The sequence below is a fragment of the Ctenopharyngodon idella genome, chromosome 10, assembly GCF_019924925.1.
Source record: "Ctenopharyngodon idella isolate HZGC_01 chromosome 10, HZGC01, whole genome shotgun sequence".
Taxonomy (NCBI): Eukaryota; Metazoa; Chordata; class Actinopteri; order Cypriniformes; family Xenocyprididae; genus Ctenopharyngodon; species Ctenopharyngodon idella.
The window spans coordinates 29,838,005-29,861,321 of record NC_067229.1 but is presented as its reverse complement, the minus strand read 5'-3'; the positions used below and the strand labels follow the sequence as shown (position 1 = coordinate 29,861,321).

Sequence of the window (23,317 nt, the reverse complement as noted above, 5' to 3'; positions counted from 1 at the left end):
ATTGTGCACAGATGCCTTTGTATATCAACATTTTTTTTCTAGATTTTAAAGACCATCAATAACAATAACGATAAAGATATAGTTCTAAAAATCTTTCTAAATATAAAAGAATAGCAGAATCCACACCACAACTATAAGGATAATGGAACAGAGGAAAAAATATCATTGGAGTCAATTTCAGAACGATCTTTCCTGCTGTTGAACAACAGCCAATCAGAATCCATCCTGCTTTAAGAACGCAAGCATTTAAAGCAGCAGTCTCAGATGACATTTTTGCAGTGTGCACTAGCGTTGACGCTAATATTACCATCATAATTATCGTTCTTGGTGTGAACGGGCCAGTTCACCCAAAAATGAAATTTCTGTCATTAAGTACTCACCCTCATGTCGTTCCAAACCAGTAAGACCTTCGTTCATCCTTGGGATACAAATTAAGATATTTTTGATGAAATCCGAGGGTTTCTGAATAGGCAGTAATGTCATTGCACCTTTTAGATACTAAAGACATTGTTAAAATAGTCCATGTGACTACCATGGTTCAACCTTAATGTTACGAAGCGACAAGAATACTTTCTGTGTGCAAAAACAAAACAAAAATAACGACTTTATTCAACAATTTCTTCTCTTTCCTGTCAGTCTCCTATGCTGTTGATGTAGTGAACACAGTTCTACGTTACTGCCTATGTGTGGTTCAGAAACTCTCGGATTTCATCAAAAATATCTTAATTTGTCCTCCGAAAATGAATGAAGGTCTTACGGGTTTGGGATGACATGAGGGTGAGTACTTAATGACAGAAATTTCATTTTTGGGTGAACTAACCCTTTAAGTTAAGCTATTTACAAACAGGCCCAGTGATAAATTTACTTTGGCTTCGCTGTAACTGACGTGTTGGTGTGAGCCGAGGCTGTGTTCAGTAAGGTGAGGTCTGTCTGTGTGCTGGCAGGGATGATCTTTCTTCTCTCGTGGGGCAGCTGAATCAGCAGGGGGCACGGGTGAATATGGGCGCCCGGCCACCGCTGATACCTGCTGGGCAGCATCTGTGATAGCGCAGAGACAGGGAAGAGTAATCATATCTGAGATGAATGCAACAAGGAAGATCGTAATCAAAAATGAACACAGTGTCAGTGTCTCAGGCTTGTTTTGGAAAAAAATATAGCAGGCAGCCACTATAACAATGTTAAGAAACAGCTGACATTACACAAGAGAGGAGAGGATTTTTCCCATGGTCATGCTGACAGAGTTAAAATCCCTTGACCTTCCTATAGTGAGGTTTATACTTTAATTATTTTTTGGAATATTACATCACTAATGTATTTTTGTCATATTGTCCAGTAAAACATAAAAAATCAAAACAAGAAAACTTGTGTAAGATAACTTGACTTGTTTTTATAAAATATGTCTTGACTTGAAGTTCACCTAAAAATGAAATTTCTGCTGTTATTTCTGCTTATTTGTTCCAAATTGTTATGCAACTCTTAAACGGCATAGCGATCACGGGCTGTCAAGCTGCAAAAATAATAATTTTAAAAACTTTTGAAGCATTCCAAGTGTAGTCGCAATGATGAACTGTTGTTAAAAGACAAATTATTCTTCAAAAATTTCAACTTTTGTGTTCCACGAAAATAAAAAGGCATTTGGGTTTAAAATGTGTTTCATGCACAGCAGCAGTGCTGAATCAAGCTTCTTCCGCTGCAGAATTTTTAGAAAAAGAAATCATATCATACTTTATCATAAGAAATCATATTTTACTTGTGTTGTGAGTGTGTTTGTATACTGATTTGAATGTGAAGACAAAAAGTTTACCATAAAATAATTGCAAGAAGCCTTCATATTGAGTTCATGTAAGGACATCCTTTTTCTCTCTAGGTATAAATCAGTACAAAAAAAAAGGACAGTGAGCAAAAAAAAGCATAGTGTTGTGTGGCACAAACAAAATATTTTTAGAGAACAGAGCTCTGTGGGTCATTTCCGGAAAGTTCATTGGGGTCTCTCTAGCAACCAGTCCACCGGATCCCCGCTGGGTCTCTCATAGAAGTTCAATACAAGCGTGCGAGTCAGTCGATGTCTGCGAGACAGCCACTGGTCAGCTGAGGTTTAGCTCACTCTGTGTACGACTGATGCCTGGAAATAGCATGATAAATGTACTTGGGGGTGTAATCGAACAGTTCTGCTGCTCTGGACAGCAGTCAAAACAGTCTCTTCTGCCTGTCTCTGTTCACTTTTGATGAAGGCAAACTGGAGTGTTTCTGTTGCAGCTCATGCATGCAGTATACAGACCTTAATCTTGGTTTATACACTCAGTCTGTTGTCTTAAGTGTTTATAAAGCATTATTAAAACCAGAGATGCCTGTAGAGCCAGTGACTGATGGCCCTGTATGGAAAATCCACGCTTATTAATGTGCTGTTGACTGTTTTTGCCGTTTCAGAAATGTTCTCTATTAGCGGTCATATAAATTTGGTTTGAATTTTAACAAGGAAATGGAATGCACAGAGCCATCAAAACAAGCATACGCTTCCTCAAAGCTCAACTTCAATAAGCCGACAGCGAATCGTATTCGAATCAGAGGAAACCGAATCTGCCGTTAAAAACAATCAGCAATTAAAGTCTGGTATGAGGCTTTGAAACAAGATCACAGAGAGCCGCTATAAGAGACTATCATTGTTAGTCCTAACTTTACTAAGGAGTGTTTTTCTCACTCGCTGATGGAGAAAGTGTCCCAAATGAGCATGCATGCCTCGTTACCCCAGACGGGCCTGTTTTGATGTTCCAGTATTGTACAGAGGAGAATGTACATTTTGTCCTTACATTTGACCTTTGTGTTGCAAAACAATTCGAAATGGTATGTGCGCTACATTCGCTAATGGAGGCAACGCCAGTCGCAGCCCTAACTCATTATAATCATTCATGGGAACATGCTTATAGAGGTACAGCGGGAGTAGGAATTGCACATTTCTCATGTGCATGAAGGAAAAAAGCAATGCAAAAGGGTCATTGCTTTTCAGATGCATGGTCCTTTTGCTTTGAGTAAATATGGCCTAGTTAAGTACATTTTCATTGGCAATTCCGGGATTCTTGAGTTTCATTCTTCCCGCAGCAAGAACATAGTTAAGACAAAAACATAGTTTATTCATGCACTGGTCAATTTTGAGATTTTGGGCTTCATAATGTATTGTTTCAGACTAGTGGAAAGAAAAAAAACACAATGCACTTGTGTTTACTTTACTGCACTTTATTTCCTCCTAAAAATTTCAATTATAATACATATCTTTAAAGGTGGTTTCTCAAAACATGTTGATTTTTTCTCATGCACTTATCCTGCCTTCACGTGCTATCGGAAATTTCCTACTTCCCACTGTAAGTTGTGATTATGAGCTTGTCGCATTCAAGTGCTTTGTTGTCAGAAAGAACAGGAATCATGAAGGACACCAGGTTTATTTTTGCCTACTTTTTGGGAAAATCTTATTAAAGCCAAAATGAGATTTAGCATTCCATTCATTGACAATATAAAACATTCACTGTGCTGTCTAGAGCGTCAGCTTGCTGACAATTCTGGAATTTCGATCAAGTACAGGTTATTTTCACTGTGTATAAAATATACAATACACTTCAAATGGTTATTCTTATATGTAAATATGCACTACTTTAATGACAAGACAAGGTGATAGCTGCTGTGGGAAAAAAACTAATAAACATTGCATGAAAAGAGGTGTATATGGACCAGTAAACTCCTGTATACACTGCAGATTTTCGGATGAATCTGGGAGTATTGCTGACCAGATATGTGAAATTCCACCGGTCCATATACTGCCGAAAACGTACCAGTTCGGAAGTATGTTATTGCCGTATTCTTCCATGCAACAGCCTTTTGTTGCCATGGCATTCACACCTTTGGACCACTTTGCTTAGCACTTTGATCAATCATGTTAAATTGGATTGGTAGCTTTGAGGCTAAACCTGACCCCTAATCAGACAGCTATTGGGCCAGACTTTCCTCAAAAGTCATTTCATTGGTAAATTTATCTCACCCAGCACCCTTACAGAAAAGTGACTTTATTGGTTACATTTAAAATATATCCCCCCCCCCAAAACCTTTGCAGATGAATGAAAGTGCAGGTGGGGTCCAGTGCAGTTGTTTTGGATCCCATTGACTTTCATTGACATGAGTATGAGTAAATGGGCAAAAATAGTTGAAATATTCCTCAGAATATCTTCTTTTGTGATCCGCAGAAGAAATTAAGTCTTACAGGTTTGAACTATCCTTTTAAGAGCTGCAAAAGAAACTCATAATAACTAAAAAATAATAAGAAACTCTGAAACTCTCCCATTGCACAGGTGTGATAGAGAGCGAGAGACGTTTTAAGAAGATTACTGTAAGGCTGTCAGACAGACTGACATTGGGGAAAAGGAAGAAAATATTGAAAGTTTGTCTTGCAGACAGCTTTGTGAAGTTCTTCAGACATGGTTAAAGTTTAAAGATTAATCCCAAGAGTTCATCTGTCTGCATACTAATATTCGTCTGGGATAGCGTGAGTGAGCAACTTCAGGTTATTTTAGATAATGTCTCTTCTCCAGACACAATACCATTACCAAAAGGTGAAAGTTCTTTCTTTAACAACTTCATTTACATTTTATTCTGTCAAAACAGGTTTTGTCAAACAGATCTGAAAATTAGAGGAATAATTTTCTGTCTGCCCCCAGAAAGCAAAGTCACATACAATTTTAATGTTGTATTTAGAGATTATTAACTGAGTTACAGTCAGAAGAACTGAGTGTCTGTGCTGCTTTGTACTGAAGTTGTCCTCTGCTCAAGGGGAAATGAGACAAAGGTAAAACTCTCTCTCTCTAAAGTGTACAAAACACCATCGGGTTAACACGTGACACTAAAATAATGTAATAAACATAACATAACACAAATGTGCATTACTGATAACAAACTTTAATTTAATCATATGTGATATATAACACATGGATTTCTGGGAATGTTGCTGTTTTTTTTATAATATCATATCATTTTGTAAATTATATGATATTTATAGTTTTACTTGCAAAAAAAAAAAAAAAAAAAATTGACAGCATTTTACAGTAAAATTGCATATGTGTTAATACATCACCATAAGGTAACTTACAGTTAATCAATTAACTTGTTTCTACTGTAGCAGTTTTACAGTATTTTTCTGTAAAAAATTACAAACATTTTTTACCCTGTTGAATAGTGTTTGCGGTCCTGCTTACCCTAAGGTAGGTTTTGTAATTGAAATTGAAAATGTGAACATAAATAATAAATACTGCACATAATTCATATTTCCATAAACCAGACAATATTTGAATATATCTAGCAAAACAATTTTAAACATTTTGTAACAATATTCATATAAATAATGGGTACATAAGCACTTTCTACACTTGGAGGCAAAGTTGAGCCACTAGCACAGCATACAATTCATTTTAGAACAAAAAACCCCACTAATTTTCCTCATTTACATCTCTCAAATACAGTCAGGTGTACATGATGATCCCTTTATACAATGTATGTATATTCTGTATAATATATATATATATATATATATATATATATTATATATATACATAATTTGATAGATGAAGGAGCTGAAGCATCTTACCCCACTTTGGAAAAAAAAAAAAAAAAAGTTGGCCTATTTTGTATTGCATTAATATCAGTAGTATATGTAAAGGAACTCTTTCTCCATGTTACCAAAAATTCACATTTTTTCTCACAAAAGTTCACACAAAGGTTTTTGCGTCAGACTTTTGACCAAGCACCAGGGCTTTCAAGAAAACTAAACTGTACTTCCGTGTTTTTGTATCCCTGCACAGACAGTTGGATCGACAGAGGGTTATTAATTGTAAGAGTAGTTTTATCACTGAAAATTGTGTCCTACTTTGTCTACTCTTTAAACAGCATTATGGTAAAAATACTATGGCAAAAGCTTTCTTACCTATACGTGATGACATTTTGCTTCTGGATTGGGTGGAACTGACAGAACAGTGGTTTACTTACAATAGCTTCCCCTCCTTTTGGGCTCAAAGACTGTGTTCGTTGTCATCCCATTTGAAATGTTGACTGCAAACAGAGAGGTTTTTCAGATTTTCCATCCCGGTGTTCTCTCAAAATTACAATTCTTTGCAGCCTTATGCGCTGGATTCTTCACTGGAAGCTGAAAATAACTCACTCCCGCTAAATGTTTACTCTTTAGGCCAGGACACACCAAGCCGACAGTCAGCCTGGGCCGTTTTTAAGCATCGGTCGGCTTAGTTTTTCCCATGTGTTCCCCACCATTGGCTCTATTCTGACGCCGTCAGGGTTTTTTGGGCCAATTCAGCATGTTGAATCAGTGTTGGTGAGAGAGAGAACTCAGAGTGGCTGTTCAGCTAAGGCCTGCGACACATGATTTTCAAATCTTAACCGATTTTAAAACTGTGGGAGATCACAGACATAAGGGCAGTTTCAATCGATTTTTAGCATTATAATCCTATGTATGCACAAACCAGGAGATTCATCCGGACCACGAGACATTTTCACAGTGAGACAAGATCTCACGGAGACTAGCGAGATCAAAATGTGACTTGAGAAGAAAAACAAATGCAGGTCGAACAACGTCATCAGCTGGTTCTCCTGGTGTGAGTTTTGTTTTACGGGAAGAAAAACAAAGGTGATAAAAAGAATATTGTGATCTTCTTTCTCAATACTCCACTCCAAGTTTCAGCTACAGAAGCATGCAACATCCGGTTGGTGAAACTTGCTCGCTCTTATTAGCTATCGCAGGTATCGCGTCAGAGTCAGCCCGATCAAGAGTCATACAGAGCCCGCACGATCCCAAATTGTAAATATTTGATATTTACAATTTGGGATCGTATGGGCTCCGATGTGATCAGAAGGAGTAAAATAACCATAATGACACCACAATTGAGGATTTTTTGGACAAAAAGTCAGTTGCAAGAAGCCTCAAAACGGGCAACACCCCCCAGATCGTTGGGGGTTGCAAATCAGGCCCAAAATTGGGCTTAAAATCTTCAAGTGCTAATCGAGAATAAAAGTGAAAGTGATCAAAGCGTCAAGATGGTACAGACAGAGGGCTGTATTTTCATAATAACATGAGCCAAATGGAATGAAGAAAGTTATCAGCATGATTGATATTCAAAATGGTAAGCAAGTGCTGCTTTGTTTACGGTTTGTATATCTGCAGTCCTAGTTTCGGTTTCCCTCTTTGAATCACGAAAATAGACTATTGACACCTGCTGATAAAGACCGATATTTAATTACACGTATGCACAGAACACACATGCTAGTTGACAGTCACCTGTAGTTTTGGTGTGTTCAAGCGCAGCTTTTTGGCCGAAACGCAGCTGACGAGAGGTGACAACACAGTCAGCTTTCATCACCGCTAGTTTTTTGATGTCGACTTGGTGTGTCCCGGGCTTTTGAATTCTTGCACCCAGGAACAATACAAGCCGACACCATTAGTGCTAGAAGTTTGCTAAGAAGTGTTTCCTACTCAAGCAAGGCAGTATTTGACTCTGGCCAGTGCATTATGGGTGTTGAAGTTTTCCTACCTATTAGGCAAAAGGCAAGACATCTGTCCTTGTTCTCTATTTTCTCGAAGCACCAATTTCAAAAATGTTTTGCCTTTCTACCTCATAGGCAGACAGGAATTATTGAAAGCCCATTTTGCAACCGGTGAATTACCCATTTAAAGCAATTTTGTCATGTTTTTTTTTTTCCCCATCTCCGTTTTGTTTTTACAACCCCATCTATAAATGTGTCATCTGTCAATTTAGCTCTAGATCTTGTTTTGAGTCTGGTTTATGGAAATCCCAACAAGCCAATGAAATGAAACTGCCTCCATCTAACAGTTTGTGGGTTATGAGGACAGCTGGAAATCACTGTAGATGACTAATCCATAGACAGGGAAACACTATGACTAATCACTTTTGTGCAGATGAGCCACAGAGATGCCGGCGTTCCTTGTGCCTTAGTCAGAAGAGAGCTCAAAGCCATCCAGATGACCAAAGCAAGAGAAAATATCAAAGAAGAACAGCTATACTTACTGGGTCAATGACATACAAAGACTTTAATTCACCTCTTATGATGAGCATGTTTTTTAATTTCTGAATTAAAATTAATAATTTTTGGGGGCAAAAATATCAGGATGGCTCTTGATATCATGAAGCAAAAAGCCCTATTAAAAGAACAAAACCTTATTAGTTTGCCACAATCTCTATTATTATTTCTTTGGAAAAAGGCAGTGAAGCATTTTTGTTAAAATATTAAAAATATTTTGCAACCTTTTGTTTGCCAAACACACACACACACACACACACACACACACACACACACACACACACACACACACACACACACACACACACACACACACACACACACACACACACCATAAGACAGGAAATTATATTATTTAGTGAGAACCCCTGAAGACCCCAATTACAGTGTGTCAAGGTCAATAAGTCTCATCCATTATTCATGAGACAAAAAAGTGAGACACGGTTCCATCCTACAAGCAAATGATGAAAGAGAACACATTTGTCCTTCTTCTGCCTTTATTTACTCAGTGGAAATTATGCATAAATACACATAAACACTGTCAAACATGTGAATGACTTGATGCCACCTTGGTAAACTGCTAAAAGTCCACCTAGACTTTGTTTTCCTTCCAGTACAAAGACAGGCACATGTCCTTTCCAGAGACTAATCTGTAACAAATGTACAAATATTTGAATTATAAAAAGGCAGCTGAATTGGTTCTGAGGGTATAAAATTGTAGTAGATATAAATAAAACACAAGCCCGAGTTTGATGATGAATATGCATTCAAGGTGTTTTTCAAAGTATACTTGCTTTCGGAAGTGTGGCTGATGTGGCACATGAATGGTTTGGTTGCTCTTGCATTAGATACCTCCTTTGTTCATGTGTCTGGAAACTCATCTAATGGAAGGACTTTGAGACTAGAGGAGGTGTGCTTATGCAAAGAGAGTGTTTTACATTCAGGGCCAACAGAAATACAAAAAAATTCAAAAACAAATAATGCGATATCCAAACAAGCACATGGCCAATACATCATGCATACAAAATCGAAGGCTCTGTCATGGTTCACCTAGAGGGGCTGATTGAAGTTTTAGTGTCTATGGTAAAAAGACAAAGTCAAACCGGTGTTATATTTTTCAGTAGGGCTTGGTCAACCATTACCATCCAAGATAAAGAGATAGATGAGCAAAATCCTGGATATGTTCAGCTTTTAAATAATACTAGACCAAGTTATAAAAACATCTTTGTGTCCTCAATGATCTTAAATCAAAAATGTGCGTAGGTCACTCTAAAGATCCAATCGAATGCGGCTTCATGCTGTTTAGAGACATTTTATGACAAGAGAAGATTTTATTATTTTTTTACGACTCAGGAATCACTCATAATTCCACTTTTCACTTCACAGCCACAAATATTTAAGACGGCATATATGAATTACATCTAAAGACTGTCATTTGTGAGAACACATTGAAACATTAGCACTCACATTAAGGCTTTTAAGTACAAACTAGCATCACTCACTCTCTCGCAAACACGCATTCACGCAATCACTCAAGAAAAGAAACCACGGACTACATGACGTCCAGTTGCCCTACGTGACCAAGCATAAATCATCTATTTAGTAGCAATGTGCAACTAGTATTAAAAAGAACTGATATAACCATTTTACTGACAATGGTAATCATGTGTTCTGGGTTAATACGTGTGGTTTGAGAGAAGGTATCAAACTTCAGGGCTGAAGTACCTTCTTTTTCTGCAGATATGAATCCTTACGTGAGGATTTACCAAAGTCCATTTTTCCATGGCTCAATTAGTTTCACCACAGTAACAGAGTTAAAGTAACAACGTAGTTTACACAACAGCCATGGCGACCTGGAATGTGCTGGCCTGTGGTGAGTTGGTGATTGGTAGTGTCTGAGGGATGCTGGGATGTCGTCCCTGGGTCATATCCTGCCTGTATCCTGGTCCTTCTCCTCCAGCAGATGAATGAGCTGTCCAAAGCTCTCCTTTACCACATCCATGTTGTCCACCGTGCTTCCCTCCAGAATCCAGCTCTTGCCTCGTGCCAGAGGTTCCAGTTCAAAGTATTTCTTTATCTGTGTGTGAAATAAAGAGATAGAGAAAGAACTGAGGCTCAATTAGGTGGAGACTTCTTACACTATCCACCTTATTTTCAACGTAAGAGCAGCACGGCCATTTGTAACTTGAATGTGCAAGGCTTCTTGTGTCATTTGCTTCCAGTTATTTTAGCTGTACAGTCTGTTTTGCTTCTTGATATTGGAAACTGGTATTTGCGATCATACTATTTTAATTAACTGTGGTATGTAGTGCAAATAGCTTCACTATTTATTGCACTGTGTTATTCTTTAAGTTATTTCCCTATAGCAAGTAATGAATTGGAAATCTAGCACATTCACAGGAAATAGCTTACATCCGCATTGCAAAAACGGTGGATAAACTGGGAGTAAAAGTGTTTTAATTCAGTTTAATTCTGATGGATGTGGATGGAGACAGTTTCTTCAGCTCATAATCATTGGTCCTGTTCACTGCCATTATAAAGCTCGGATGTGTCAGGATATTTATTAATATTTCTCAGATTATGTTCATTGGAAAGAAGAAAGTCATATACACCTAGGATGGCTTGAGGGTGGGTAAAGCTTGGGCTAATTTTCATTTGAAAATGAACTAATCCTATAACTGATGTGCAAAAATTGAATGCGAATAAAGCAGCGTTTCCACTTCCTGGGTAATTGGTGCAAAATATCTGTAATAAAAATGCAAGTTGCTGCAATCGGGGAAGCCACTATATGGCTCTATTTTCCTCCACAATAAATGACTTGCATCTCAGAGCACGCAGACGAAATGCATTAAACACTGTCATGTTATCTTGCGTTCGAATGCCTGGTGTTTGGGAACACAGTTGTGTGAGACAGTTCTAGGAGGCTCAGGCATTTCAGAACGATCGAATCAGCATTTGAGATGCTGTGCGATGAAATTGGATAACTGGTTAGTCCAGTTATCCAATTGCATCTGTGTCAGAATGTATCTGTTGAGGCAAAGTTTTTTTTTGCACATCAAGGTATTTATTCGGTAAACATGTTTTCATCTTAGTTTATGCGCATGACTTCTTATAGAATAAAAAATAATATGTGCCTCAATTGGGCACATATGTTTTTTATACACATTTTTAGAATTTATGCACAATTTTGTTTCCATCCAGCGTTTTTGTATGCAATAACCCAAAATTCGCATAAAAATAGTGGATGGTGGATGGAAACATAGCTAAAGAGAGATGGCAACATGGGCCAGTTGCATAAACTGCTTAGACCAGTTTTACAAGTTATCTAAGTCATCTAATTTAAGAGTGGCCATAACTTTTTTTTGGTTAAGTTACCTAAACAGGTAGATTGGTCTAATTTCAATTAGAAAAGTAAGACTGATTACCCCTTGTCTAACTTGGATAATTGTTATGTCTATGCAGTTCATGGTAACTGTTAATTGATTTTTAGGATTTTTTTTTTTTTTTTTTTTGTTGAATAAACCATTTTTGTCAAGTGTTGTCCACTATAACATCTGTTATCCTGAAGCACTGCTGTAATTGAGCTTATTTCATTCATGTCTCATTTGCATGTCTGCAAAGCATTATCGTACATGGTGGATTTTAGTTAGCATGACTAGTTAATGACATTGCTAGGATGAGTTTTACCTGGGTAATTATCTAACTGATATACTAGTACTGTACTACAAATCAATCCTGAGATCAGACTGTTAGTCTGTAGATCAAAACAAAATTTTTCAACAAACTTTTGGCTGGGTTTATTACTTGGGAACAAGTTTCCCCTACTGACCAATAAGAACGCAGGATGAATTGTATCTGTAAATATTCATCTATAAATGAGTTCCAAAATAAAACAACAAGATCTTTATTCTACTGAAGTTATAAAGTATGTGGTATCGGCCAAGAAATTCCAATGTATTAGCCAGGGGAATATGAGGACACACTTGTAGTACTAGCGCCAGTCCTTTTCAACGGGGCAAAAATGGGAGTGGAGACAGGAATGTGATCAGTGTTCACTATGGTAGATAATGTAAAGGAAAACTTTAAGTAACAGGAGAGAAAAATTATATTTTTTACCACCCTATGATAAGCAACCATAATAAGCACTTGACTTCACAGTACTTGAGTGATCACAGCATATATGTGATAAAGCAGGTTTCTTCTGATTATAAGCAGTTCTGTGTTTTCAGAATTTCCAAGGCAACAAAAGAAAGCAACAAACAGAAAAATTAAACAAGAGCTATTTCCAAGCTTGAAGCCCTTCAGGAAAGATCATCTCATTGTGAATTAAAACAGCCAGGTGCCATGTACAGTGGTCTCAAAAGGTATTTTGTACACAAAACGATACTTAAAAAATTACAAACAAAGTAGCATCTGCAAACATATTCTGCATTCCTATCAGAGTAACCAGAGGTGTTGTTCTTCACTTTAACATGTTAATATCTAAGTACTCATAATACTGAAAAGCAATTTTGCTTTGCTAAATAAATGCCACTTTGTATATTTTTGTTATATCTTACAAAGAAATTCATAAATGTGGCTTAAATTTGGGCTCAATGCATGCTTTACTATATATTCATCAGTAAGAACTTAAGGGATAACAACACTGGACGCCACTTATGGACATATCACTGAGACAAATTAGCAAAATTTCTTATTTTAGTTTAACAGAAAAAAAGTCATACAGGTTTCAAATGTCATGAGGTTGAATAAATTATGACAGAAATTTCATTTTAGGTTGAACCCTTTAAAGATCAACATCCAAACATCCAAAAATGTCCCTGTCAAAGTGATTTCTCCCCTCCAGCTCCTAATTTATGCTTCCACCCAAATCGTTGACCTCTGACCTTGGGGGACTTAAAGAAGCCCAGAATAAATACAGAGTAAGCCACTAGCACAGGTGTGAAAAATGAAAGCTGAGAGGCTTCATTTCAAATGCTGCACTCACATTATTCCTGACACAAAAGAATCACACTATATTTTCCTCTTGTTTTGGCGGTGTTTCTGGAAGCCGGCCTGTCTCGTCACCTGATTGGCTCAGTCCCAAACCTCCCTGCTGTGGAGAGAGACCACCCCACTGGGAGCACTTCTTCAAGCCTGGCCTCTGATTCCACATTTAAACTCACTCACAGCACTGAAATATATGGCATCAGTGTCACATCTAGGCAAACACTGAGCTTAACTGACAGCCAAAGGGAACGAGCCAAAAAAGCCGTTGGAATTTTCTACTTCCCTTTGAGAGTGCAATGAAAGGAAAAAAATAAATTAAATAATCAAACAAAACATCCTTTGAGCCAAAGCTTTCCTATTATGCCAAGAATGTTGATTAAGATTTCCCTGTCTGGGACTTCATTGCTACAAAATTACCCAATCCTGCTGCTTCGAAGAGCAAGAACAAACTTGGAACGCAAAGCCATATTTGTCTATTGTTTCACAGTGAAACATATCCAGACTTAAAAAAGCAAGTGTAACATTTGCAAAAAACAGGAGGTTTAGGACGAACTGCCAGTGACGTTCATGAAAAGTACTTCAAAAAGATGATACAGACTGATACAGAGTGCTGGTATGTCTGATGGCAGCTGATGCAGCAGAATGTGTATTATCTCTACCCTGAACAATTGCTAAAAAGACAACACAGAAGAGATGGGTCAGAACGGTCAACTTTCCGCAGTGCTTTGTACTTTGTTCATGTCTATCTGGAAATTTCTGAAAAATTATTTTTAATTTTACGTTAAAATAATCCTGTCCACACCAACAGCATCCATGCAACAACAGAAAAACACTTTAAATGCTGTTACACAACCATGCCAGGCCAGTAGTTGGCGATATTGTGCTATAAAGATTTTATGTAAAAAAAACACTGAAGAATGTTTTAGGAATGTGTAATGAAAGCCACTTGAAGGCAAGCCTGCAACCTTAAGCCGAAAAAAGCGTAACACATGCTAACACTGCGGTACACAGGGAAGGAGAGACCAGAGGCCTTTTTTTTTTTTTTTACATTTTTGATTTTCAGGGTTTACACTGAAAAAAAAAAGATGTTTTATAAGAGAAGTCATGGACAATAGCATGACAGGTGTGATTCAGTTTACGGCACTTCTCATTCATTTCTGTGGTATCCGCAAACAGTGAATGACAGTCGCACAACTCTGAATGAAATTCAATGACGTCAAGGCTATATGTGATGTGATTGGTTATCAAGGCACACGTGATCCAAGTTAGGATCATAATAATTAACTGATGCAGTTTATGCATACTCCTCCATATAGTGGTATAACAATTTAACAATTGTAGGCTGACTTGTAAACGTTATCTATGACAAATGACCACAAAAACAAACTAGTGTTACACTATTGCTGTCAAAATTCCTTCCTGTCGAATTCCAGCACATTTTTATTAACAACTGTTGTCATGCGCAAATGGTGCTCGTGACGTATTCCAAAATCTGTTTCACCTGTTCATGCACATTAAGGACAGCATTTGGAAAAGCGTTTTCAAACACCTGTTTACAGAAATGTAAAACATTGTTTACATGTAGATGGGAGGCCAAAACGCAGTGAAAAGTTTTGAAAATCGGCCAATTGTTTAAAAGCAGCTGATGATCAGAGCCAATTATGTCCTGTCAATCAAAATTTGTTGACAGATACAAACTCATGCAGTGAAGAAAATATCTCGAGTGGCTTAGGTGAAAATTAAATTGTGATTTGCAGGATGATCGAAAAACAAAACAGTCAAATTCTGAATAAATTATAAAGAGACAGCATATAGCAATAAAATCATTTCTTTTTGAAGTTGCCAATTGAATTATACTTGTTTTAAAACAAGGTGTCAGTAAAAATAAAAAGCGGTATTGGTGGATGTTGTTCTAAGAAATCAGATATTGGTATCAGCACACAAATACGATTACACAAATTTTAGCGTATATCCCTACTGAGAAACCTTGAGCAAGCCTAAGATGAATCTAACCTCAGGCCATGTGCAAGGCTCACATGGCGCCAACTAAATCTGCACGTTCTCCAAGCCCGATTGGCTTTTACACCTGGTTTACTGCAGATCTTTTTCTTTATGACATGTTTGGATATGAAGTCTTTCCGGTGTTAGTGGGATAAACCCTTACTGGAGACAAGCCGTGACTAAATCACTTTGTCAGAGACCTGACTACCGATGCCCCTGCACAAAGTCATAGGCTCATAGGTTCCAGGTCAGGGGCCGTGAACAAGCCTCTTGGCCAATGCGCTTTCATAGTGTGTTTGCCTGGTCATAGAGCAGATTTACAGTAACTCAATTTGCGTAAAGCTTGACAGTTCACATCTGGACTTGCAACACGATAAAAAGGAGCTGGGATTGAGCTGATTAACTGCAGCATTGCAGGACCGCAAGGTCTCTCACTGGTGCAACTACCAACCGCCAATCAGTTGTCCTCTTGCCCTGTACGTTTGTGTGGACTGACCTTCACTTGAGGAACTCACCCACAAAGAAAGAACATACACCCACAGACGCACCCCCTCAGGCACTGACAGGTGACCTGCTGGCAAGCCCATATCAACAAAGCCGCTCAAACTATGATCAACAAATCCATCTGATATCCATCAGACTCTGAACTTTGTACACTTAATCACACACACACAGACCCACCTGCAGATCAGCTCCCCAAAAAGGGAGAAATTCCCCAATGAAAGTGCTAATTTCTTCAGCATACTGCAAACATTACCATTGGGAAAGTCATTTCAAGGATCATATCACAATGAGTTTCTAAAGATAGGAATGCGTAAGCATTGTGATATTCATCAGTTTCGAAGAGAAAAACATGAAAAGCTTTTCAGTCCAAAGATGGAGCTCAAGCAAATGATGGAGAGCACACCTCCTCCCCCAATAGCTGAGACTCTGTCCAGTTGTTTTGCAGAGCTCTAGTTTCTGTTATTCATGTGTTAAATCAGGCTCATTCCACAGCAAACCACAGCAGTTCCATGGGCCCCCTCTATTCACATGCTGGAGGCTGCACTCCCTTTCTAAAGAGATTTCCTCATATTAATAAATGGAACAGTATTTCATGCAGGGCAACGAAGGCCCTGTCGCTGGGGATTCCTCAGTGAAGAAACATTCCTGACAAAGTAGCTCAGAACAAGAGCTTCAGCCAAAATCGTGTTCAAGTTTCAAAACAAAAAGTGCTGGCCAAGCAATACGGGTATACATGTGCATGTATTAGAGGTGTATACATGTGCGTGATGTATTGCTCAATCTCTCTTTACAGGAACGTCTTTGCAAATCTAGAACATGAACAAAGAGACAAAGCTGCAACAGACAGATAGTTTACGCTGTCAAACGTGGTACAAAACAAAATGTATTGCGATCACTGGATCTCTCCATACACCTGAGATGAAAAAGACCATCTGCTCCGATGCCATGACCCCACGACTTCCCGTTGTCATGACTAGTGTTGGTCGGCTCTTATGTAAGCATGTGTTTGAGTTACAGTGATGACTGAAGTCAAGTTCAGAGTTCTCATAACTCACCAAGTCTGGCTCCAGAACATTGGGAACATATTAAAAGGAGCTGAACCTGCCCCCCCCGGATATCTTCAACAACACTTTACCTAAACTTAATTCCAACTGGGAGTCCCAGACCATATCAGCAGTGATTCATAGACAAAAATCCAAACCTTGAGACTATCCCAGCTATTTCCTTTTCCTTTGCACTTGTTCACACCCATCTAGGGTAACACACTCAAACGCAAATGTTAGGCAAGGCTTGCTGTTCAGACTCACAGGACTGCAAATCAAATTGGTTAAAAATACCTTATTGTAACAGTTGCTCATGGGAGAAGTAATTCAATTAGAGTGGATGTTGCAGCCTATGGTCTGCAAAGGTAAAAATAGAGCAATGATGATGAGCAATCTGGTGCCCCTTTTTACATAACGCTGGTTCCTGGACAGGTGCCTATTCTTGAATCACTGCAGATCAGAAAACACCGGCCCTAAAAGCTTGAGGGTCTGGATCAAGGAGACTACTACATCAGGGAACGGGGTGCATGAAAATGTTTAGCCAAAGGTTAATCTTTCTAAAAATGTTTTCGGAACAACAACAGTTTGGCTAGCTACCAACCCACATTAAAATATGCAGTAAGGAGTAGTCTTGAACTATACAACAAAAACTCTACAAGAACAAGAACTTCAGTTCATGGAGCTCTCCTAACAAGCTGATGATCTGAATCAGATGTGTTAAAAAAAAAGGCTGACATGCAAAATGTGCAAAATGTTGGGACCCTAGTACCAGAATTGAAAACCAATGTTCCACTCTTCTGAGTTTAAAAAGAAATCAGAGAATAAAGAAGACTAATGAGATATGCCAAAAAATGCTGAATGCAATTGCAAACAAATGATAAACCTTCAGTCAGACATCAGCATTTGGTGCACAAGTCATTAGAAATGCGGACGGCTTGCAATAAGACTCCCAGATCACGCCGGCCAACAACCAGCACCATCACGGAGGAAGATCTGTATGGGTTGACCACAGGACACTGGGTTCTGGTCTGTGGTCTGTAGTGCTACTGTTGCTAGAATTTAAAATGTGTCACACACAAACCCTGGAGCTCTTCCGTCAATTCTTGGGTCTGACCAACTGCAGAAATGTCTTGCTTGTACAGTCTTCTGTACAGACGGTGGGCATCAACTGCCAGACTGTAAGTAACACATCTGCTCAGAGTGCAGAGGAAACAACACTAATTGCCATCATGAAACCATAAAAGATATTCTAGTACATGATGTTTCCCTGTAATATGCTTTGTACACCATGCACAATAAATGATATATCATGATTTCAATGAAAACATATTCTTTGGTTTGCGTGCTGTAATCTCAATGCAGCATACTGTCAAAAACGCACAATTGGACTGCAAGAATTTGGATACTTCAACTGCATCGTCTATCCAGGATCCATGACCATATGGTCCACAAGCAGACGGCTGCTGGTTGTTCAGACACTGGGCACTGCCACCAGACAGAAGTACTCCATGTGGCAGCACCAGTGACCTCTCTCAACAGAATGCCCTGAGTCAGGCTGCCAGCCGAGCCACACAATAACGTCTGGCCAGCATGTTTCTTTCGAGGCCAGACAGAATACAGAGTCCACCCAGCCAGACAGATCTACCACAGTTCAGCCTCCTTCAGGCACACAAGATGGCCTTTGTCTTCATGCCTCAAACACATCTTTCAGGACGAGGAAAAATTCCTCCCCCCAAAAAACATTCAATTGATGGCGCCTGATGTCAATGCGGACTTTCCTCGCCCCTTTTCTCCCATGCATTTTAGGGATTCACAACAAACTACTCAGGACCACTTACATAAAGTGCCGTAAGGTATGTTGCACATCCTATTGCTCAATGTTGGTCAACACGTTGAGATTCAATTCTATTGTGTAGCTAAATGAATTTAGCGAGAAAGCAATGTCCAGGAATTAGAGTACCCTTAAGCAAGCACGGTCTGAATATCGAAAAGGTTTGAGAGGGTCAGTGAGGACATGAAGAGGGCCGATAAGCCAAAGACCAAATACATTTGCTTTCCAGCTCTCTCTGTATGGAAAGCAATGTAAAACGGTACCTACATGCATTAGTGGAGAGGGTTCAAAAGAAATCTGTCATCTGAAACAGGTCCAGTTCTGGAGCTTGGGGATCTGGGTGTCTCCCACTCATGTTGGTTCTGTGTGCATCCATCTCTATCAGTCATAACTTTATTAGAGCCAGATGTTACGGGTGCCCTGTCTACTTCCAGAGCAGTGGTAATTTTATTATTACTCTAAATCACAACCCAGTGAGATCAGCCACAAGAGAAGGGGAGGGGTGTGGGTCATGCAGGGGAAAACCGGGAAATTCTTTTAAAGGTAAGACATTGACCCCTTCCATTACCGCATGGGGGGAGCTGCTTCCAAAGAGCAGATGGGGAGACGGGGGCAGTAAATTACACCGGTGACTGTGACTCTGCTGGGTAGAGTTTCAACTGCCGAGCCCTTAGATTTGAGGACCATAGAGCTCCAGGGGTACCATATATCAAAAATACAAGAGTCTTTCTCGTAAGCATGAGGAAGGGATTTAAAAAGTACACACACACCTGTAATGGTCAACACTAGAATGGTGGTTTGAAACAAAAATCAAACGCATTACCTAAGAATTGTAAGACTGGTTTAGAAAAGCATCTTCATTTTATCTAAGTCTGTTATTTTGGTGGTGGAAGACAGTCAGATTAGACAGATGGCAATATGGACAGGTTATGCAACATTCCTTGAATCTCCAAAACCATGAGCAAAGATTTGCATCACGACCTTAACATTTTTGCTCATGAATATTAATTACATGAAATGCTGTCTGCCTTAGGCAAACAATCGATAGTCATAGGATTACTGATTACTGCTTCTGCATTTGGTCAGTCCATAGCCAATGTAAAAAAACTAAGGCTTACAGTCGTCATTTTACACTGTTGGCTACATTTTGTTTTTCTTTGCACTGTGGCCAAGCAAAACAGAACTCTTAAAGTCTTTGATTATCTCCCAAAATGTGGAGTGAAGGGATTCTTTTCCTGCTCAAAGTATAAGGAAAAGCTTGTTGAGTTTTTCTTGGAAATATTAATAAATTATCATTAATAAATATAGGAACACATTTAAATGTTTGATTTTATGGACATTTTTGGTTTACATTTGCACTATTTTGGTACTGTGCTGGATTGCCACTTCATGTCCAATATCAAACTGTGTCCTGAAGCAAAACCAGTGAAAAGCCTCTGGTCTGAATCATGGGGTTCATTAGGCACCAGCATCTTTGCATTATCAAAATGAGAGAGAGAGAAAGAGAGACAGAGAGAGAAAAAGAGAGAGAGAGAGAGAGAGAGAGAGAGAGAGAGAGAAAGGAGCAAAAATGGACAGCACTGATCTTTCCCACAGCAAGTAACATGAGAGACTGAGGAAGGGGTGTAAAGCCAGACAGACACCCAGACAGTGGAGTGAGTGTGTGCGTGTGGTATGAGGGAGAATGGTGTTTCTCCTGCTGATCCGACACTGGCCTTGGCACCCAGCACTGAAAACCATGCCAATGTCGGCTGAGCAAATTCCGAGCCCCCGAGGAAAACAACAAACGGGTCTGTTGTTCGGACCCAGATTGCTGTGTGACCACGAAGGACACAGATTCCAGTTTTGTACTGACTGAACTGAGCCGGTCTCTCACATCACTTCTTGGATCTAGTCTTGTGTTAACGTACTAACTTAATGGTACTAAATGTCTAACTGGCTTTTCTCTTCTAGATCTTCATCAATTTTATGTTGTCACAACTTTTCCCTGTCCATTTGGCTCTGGACTGTCAACAGTCCAATGATATGATGACAGATTTCCATATCTGCAAGTAAAGAAATTTCCATTCCCTTTCAAATCTCAATCATCAAAGTGCGCTGTGAATGGCTACATTTGTCCCCTTAAGCAACCTTAAATTGCAGCCTCTGGTCAACTTGGCACAATTTTGCACACAAGAAGGAGAGAATTATACATTATTTTTCATGTGGTTGTTGAGATAGTTGCGCACTGGTTTATTTAATTTCAATACAATAGGTCCCCACTGCCACATTTTCAATCACTTGTATTATTCTCATACTCAAACATCTCAACAGGTCCTAAATTTATTTATTTTTTGTCCCATCTTCACAAAGCACAGTGGAAAACAGTCATAAATCTAGTAGTCAACGCAAATGGGTTCTCTTGAAATTCTCATTTTTCAGACATACAAATCACAACCCTTTCCTCCTGCACCATATTTAGTATGCAAGACAGAATTTTTACACTTGACCAATCTTAAGCCCGGGATACACTGCACGATGTTTGGCTGTCCCAGACGAAAGATTTCCATCGTGAAACATTCGTGGCGATTTGTGTGATCGTGGCTCTTAATTGGTGGTCCTATGTCGTATAGTGAGAGAGGTTCAAAGACAGCCGTTTTCCCGGTCTTGCGACCAAATAGCCTACGATAGTTTTCTGACAGTGTCAGAAATTCAGCATGATCATTGCACAGTGTGTTTGCTGCTACGACCTACGTCTACTGACCAGCCAATAAAAATGTGACATGCAATCAAAGCGACATGGTGCTAAAACTTAAAACTGCTTACCTCAAGCTCTTTTCCCTTCTTCTTTCGTCGCTTCCTTTTTATTTTCAGCACACATAAAAACTACAACTGCCAAAGTGTGATTCAATATAGTATTTTTGTTAACCACTAGCGCACGCGTTTTATTCTTCTATAGAAACTTGCATCGTAGCCTACGAGTCAATAGGTGTCATCATCATACAGTTTACATGCATGTCGTGCCCGAGTTCAATTGGATCCATGTCGCACAGTGTGATTTGTAATGATCTTAAAGGATTGCAAAAATCGTGCAGTGTATCCCGGGCTTTAATCCAAACACAGTGGGCAAAACTGAGTCTCAAGCTAAGCGCTCGTAACCAGTAGTAGTAGCCTTTGCTGTTTCACCCTTTTCACTTGAAACGGGTCTCGCAGCAGAAGGGGCCTCTCCCTGAGAAAATAATGGGGGCTTGAAGCAAAAATGTCACCATAATTATTAAAAATGCCCCCAAAATCCAAAGATATGGTGCAAAAAATGTCTCTGTATAAGTTGTTTTTAATATTTATAAGCAATACCACACAAGCAAGAGTGCTGTTTTCCCGAATATGAGCATGTTTGCAAATGTAATTTTGATTTTATACAACAGTTCAATAAACAGTAAGTTAATATTAGGTGACTTACATTTTAGACACAATATTGTCAATTTTTGCTGTATTTTGCCAAAAAAATAGTTCCAAACAGTAGAGCCATTATGCACCTCTGAGCAACACTGTTTGTTTTGTTAATGAATGAATCCACGTTTTTGAACGAATCTGTTTAGAATGACTCGTTGACTCACTCTTACTTGCTTTGTCCCTGAATGAAACAACCATTCTGAGCAAATGGTTTGACTGAATGATTTAATTTATTCTCAATTCAACTCACTATAAGCTACATCCGAAATGGCATACTGCATGAGTATGTACTACATTTGAATTTGAATTTACTTTGCGACCGTTAAAAAAAGTAAGCTCTATATATAGCATGAATATGGGTAATATGAATGAAATTCAGAAGTACCACATCCACCATGTTGTTACTGTATCGTGACCTACCAATGTCAGTTGCATCGCTTCACTTCCATTTATAAATCCTCTCCCATGGCCTCATGGGACAGTAAAGTGTCCATCGAATGCGCACTTCAGAATCTCTGCGATAGTAGTAGGTCATCCAGACACTTCTCGTCTACTGTTTTTCGAATATTATATATTCAGACATACTACTCTTCTGCCGTACCGTTTTTCGCATACCATATAGTAGGGAAGTATTTGATTTCGGCTGCAGAGAATGATTTGCCGCAACCTACTAGGGGTTGAACGACCTCCGAAGTCAACTGTTATGTGATTAAGTCGAGTGGACATTGACTAATCGCTGATGACGTCATTAATTAAAAAAAAAAAAAAAAAACAAGAGATGGGAATGATTTGCAACATAGAAAAAAGAAGTGTAATGTCTGCACACTGAAAATAACAGCTCCAAACAACTTTTTTATTGATAGCGCAATGCTTTGCAACATGCCACAATTTGCAACTAGAGGCTAAAGTTTGTGAACAAATTTTGATGTTGGCTTGAGAAGCCTGAACCTGAACCGAGCCCAGACTCAAACTAGGGTCACCCTGTGCACAGCAAGACTATTGTTATAACAGCTTATTTTTCTCAATTCTTTTGTCTCTGGGGTCGTTATATTTCTTACAGATTTCTGCTCATTCTGAATCAGATACAGATAAAGTAGTGCAGTAACTAAGATTACATGCTCTCCTGAATGTTTCTGTACACGCGCAATCTGCTCGTGATGTGTGAGCTACTGTCTGTATGTGTGTGCATTACAATGAAGCAGCACATTAGTTTAGAACGTTCTTTAACTTACCTGTACAATAAACTGTTTAAAACGTGCATTCACCCGCTCAATATTGAGTATCCAGATGGTATAAATAAACATAACTTGTGGAGCGCTCTCGGAGTATGCATTTATATTGTCATTTTAAATGATGGAAATGGAGTGTAAAAGTAGACTTTAAAGATTTTGTATCCTGTGGCCCACTCTATAGGACAGCATTAGTATTACAGCCA

At 38.9% G+C, this 23,317-nt stretch overlaps 1 protein-coding gene across 2 annotated transcripts in view; it reads right to left on the bottom strand.

The window, feature by feature from the left end:
- Positions 1–8,561: 8,561 nt before the first annotated feature.
- Positions 8,562–23,317, bottom strand: part of arl15b (ADP-ribosylation factor-like 15b) — a 46,893-nt gene continuing 32,137 nt past the window's right edge. For both annotated transcript variants that reach the window (XM_051908453.1, XM_051908452.1), the window contains one exon: positions 8,562–10,159. In XM_051908453.1, coding sequence (XP_051764413.1) covers positions 10,007–10,159 — 153 coding nt within the window. In that variant the 3' untranslated portion in view covers positions 8,562–10,006. The remainder of the gene's footprint in view (positions 10,160–23,317) is intronic.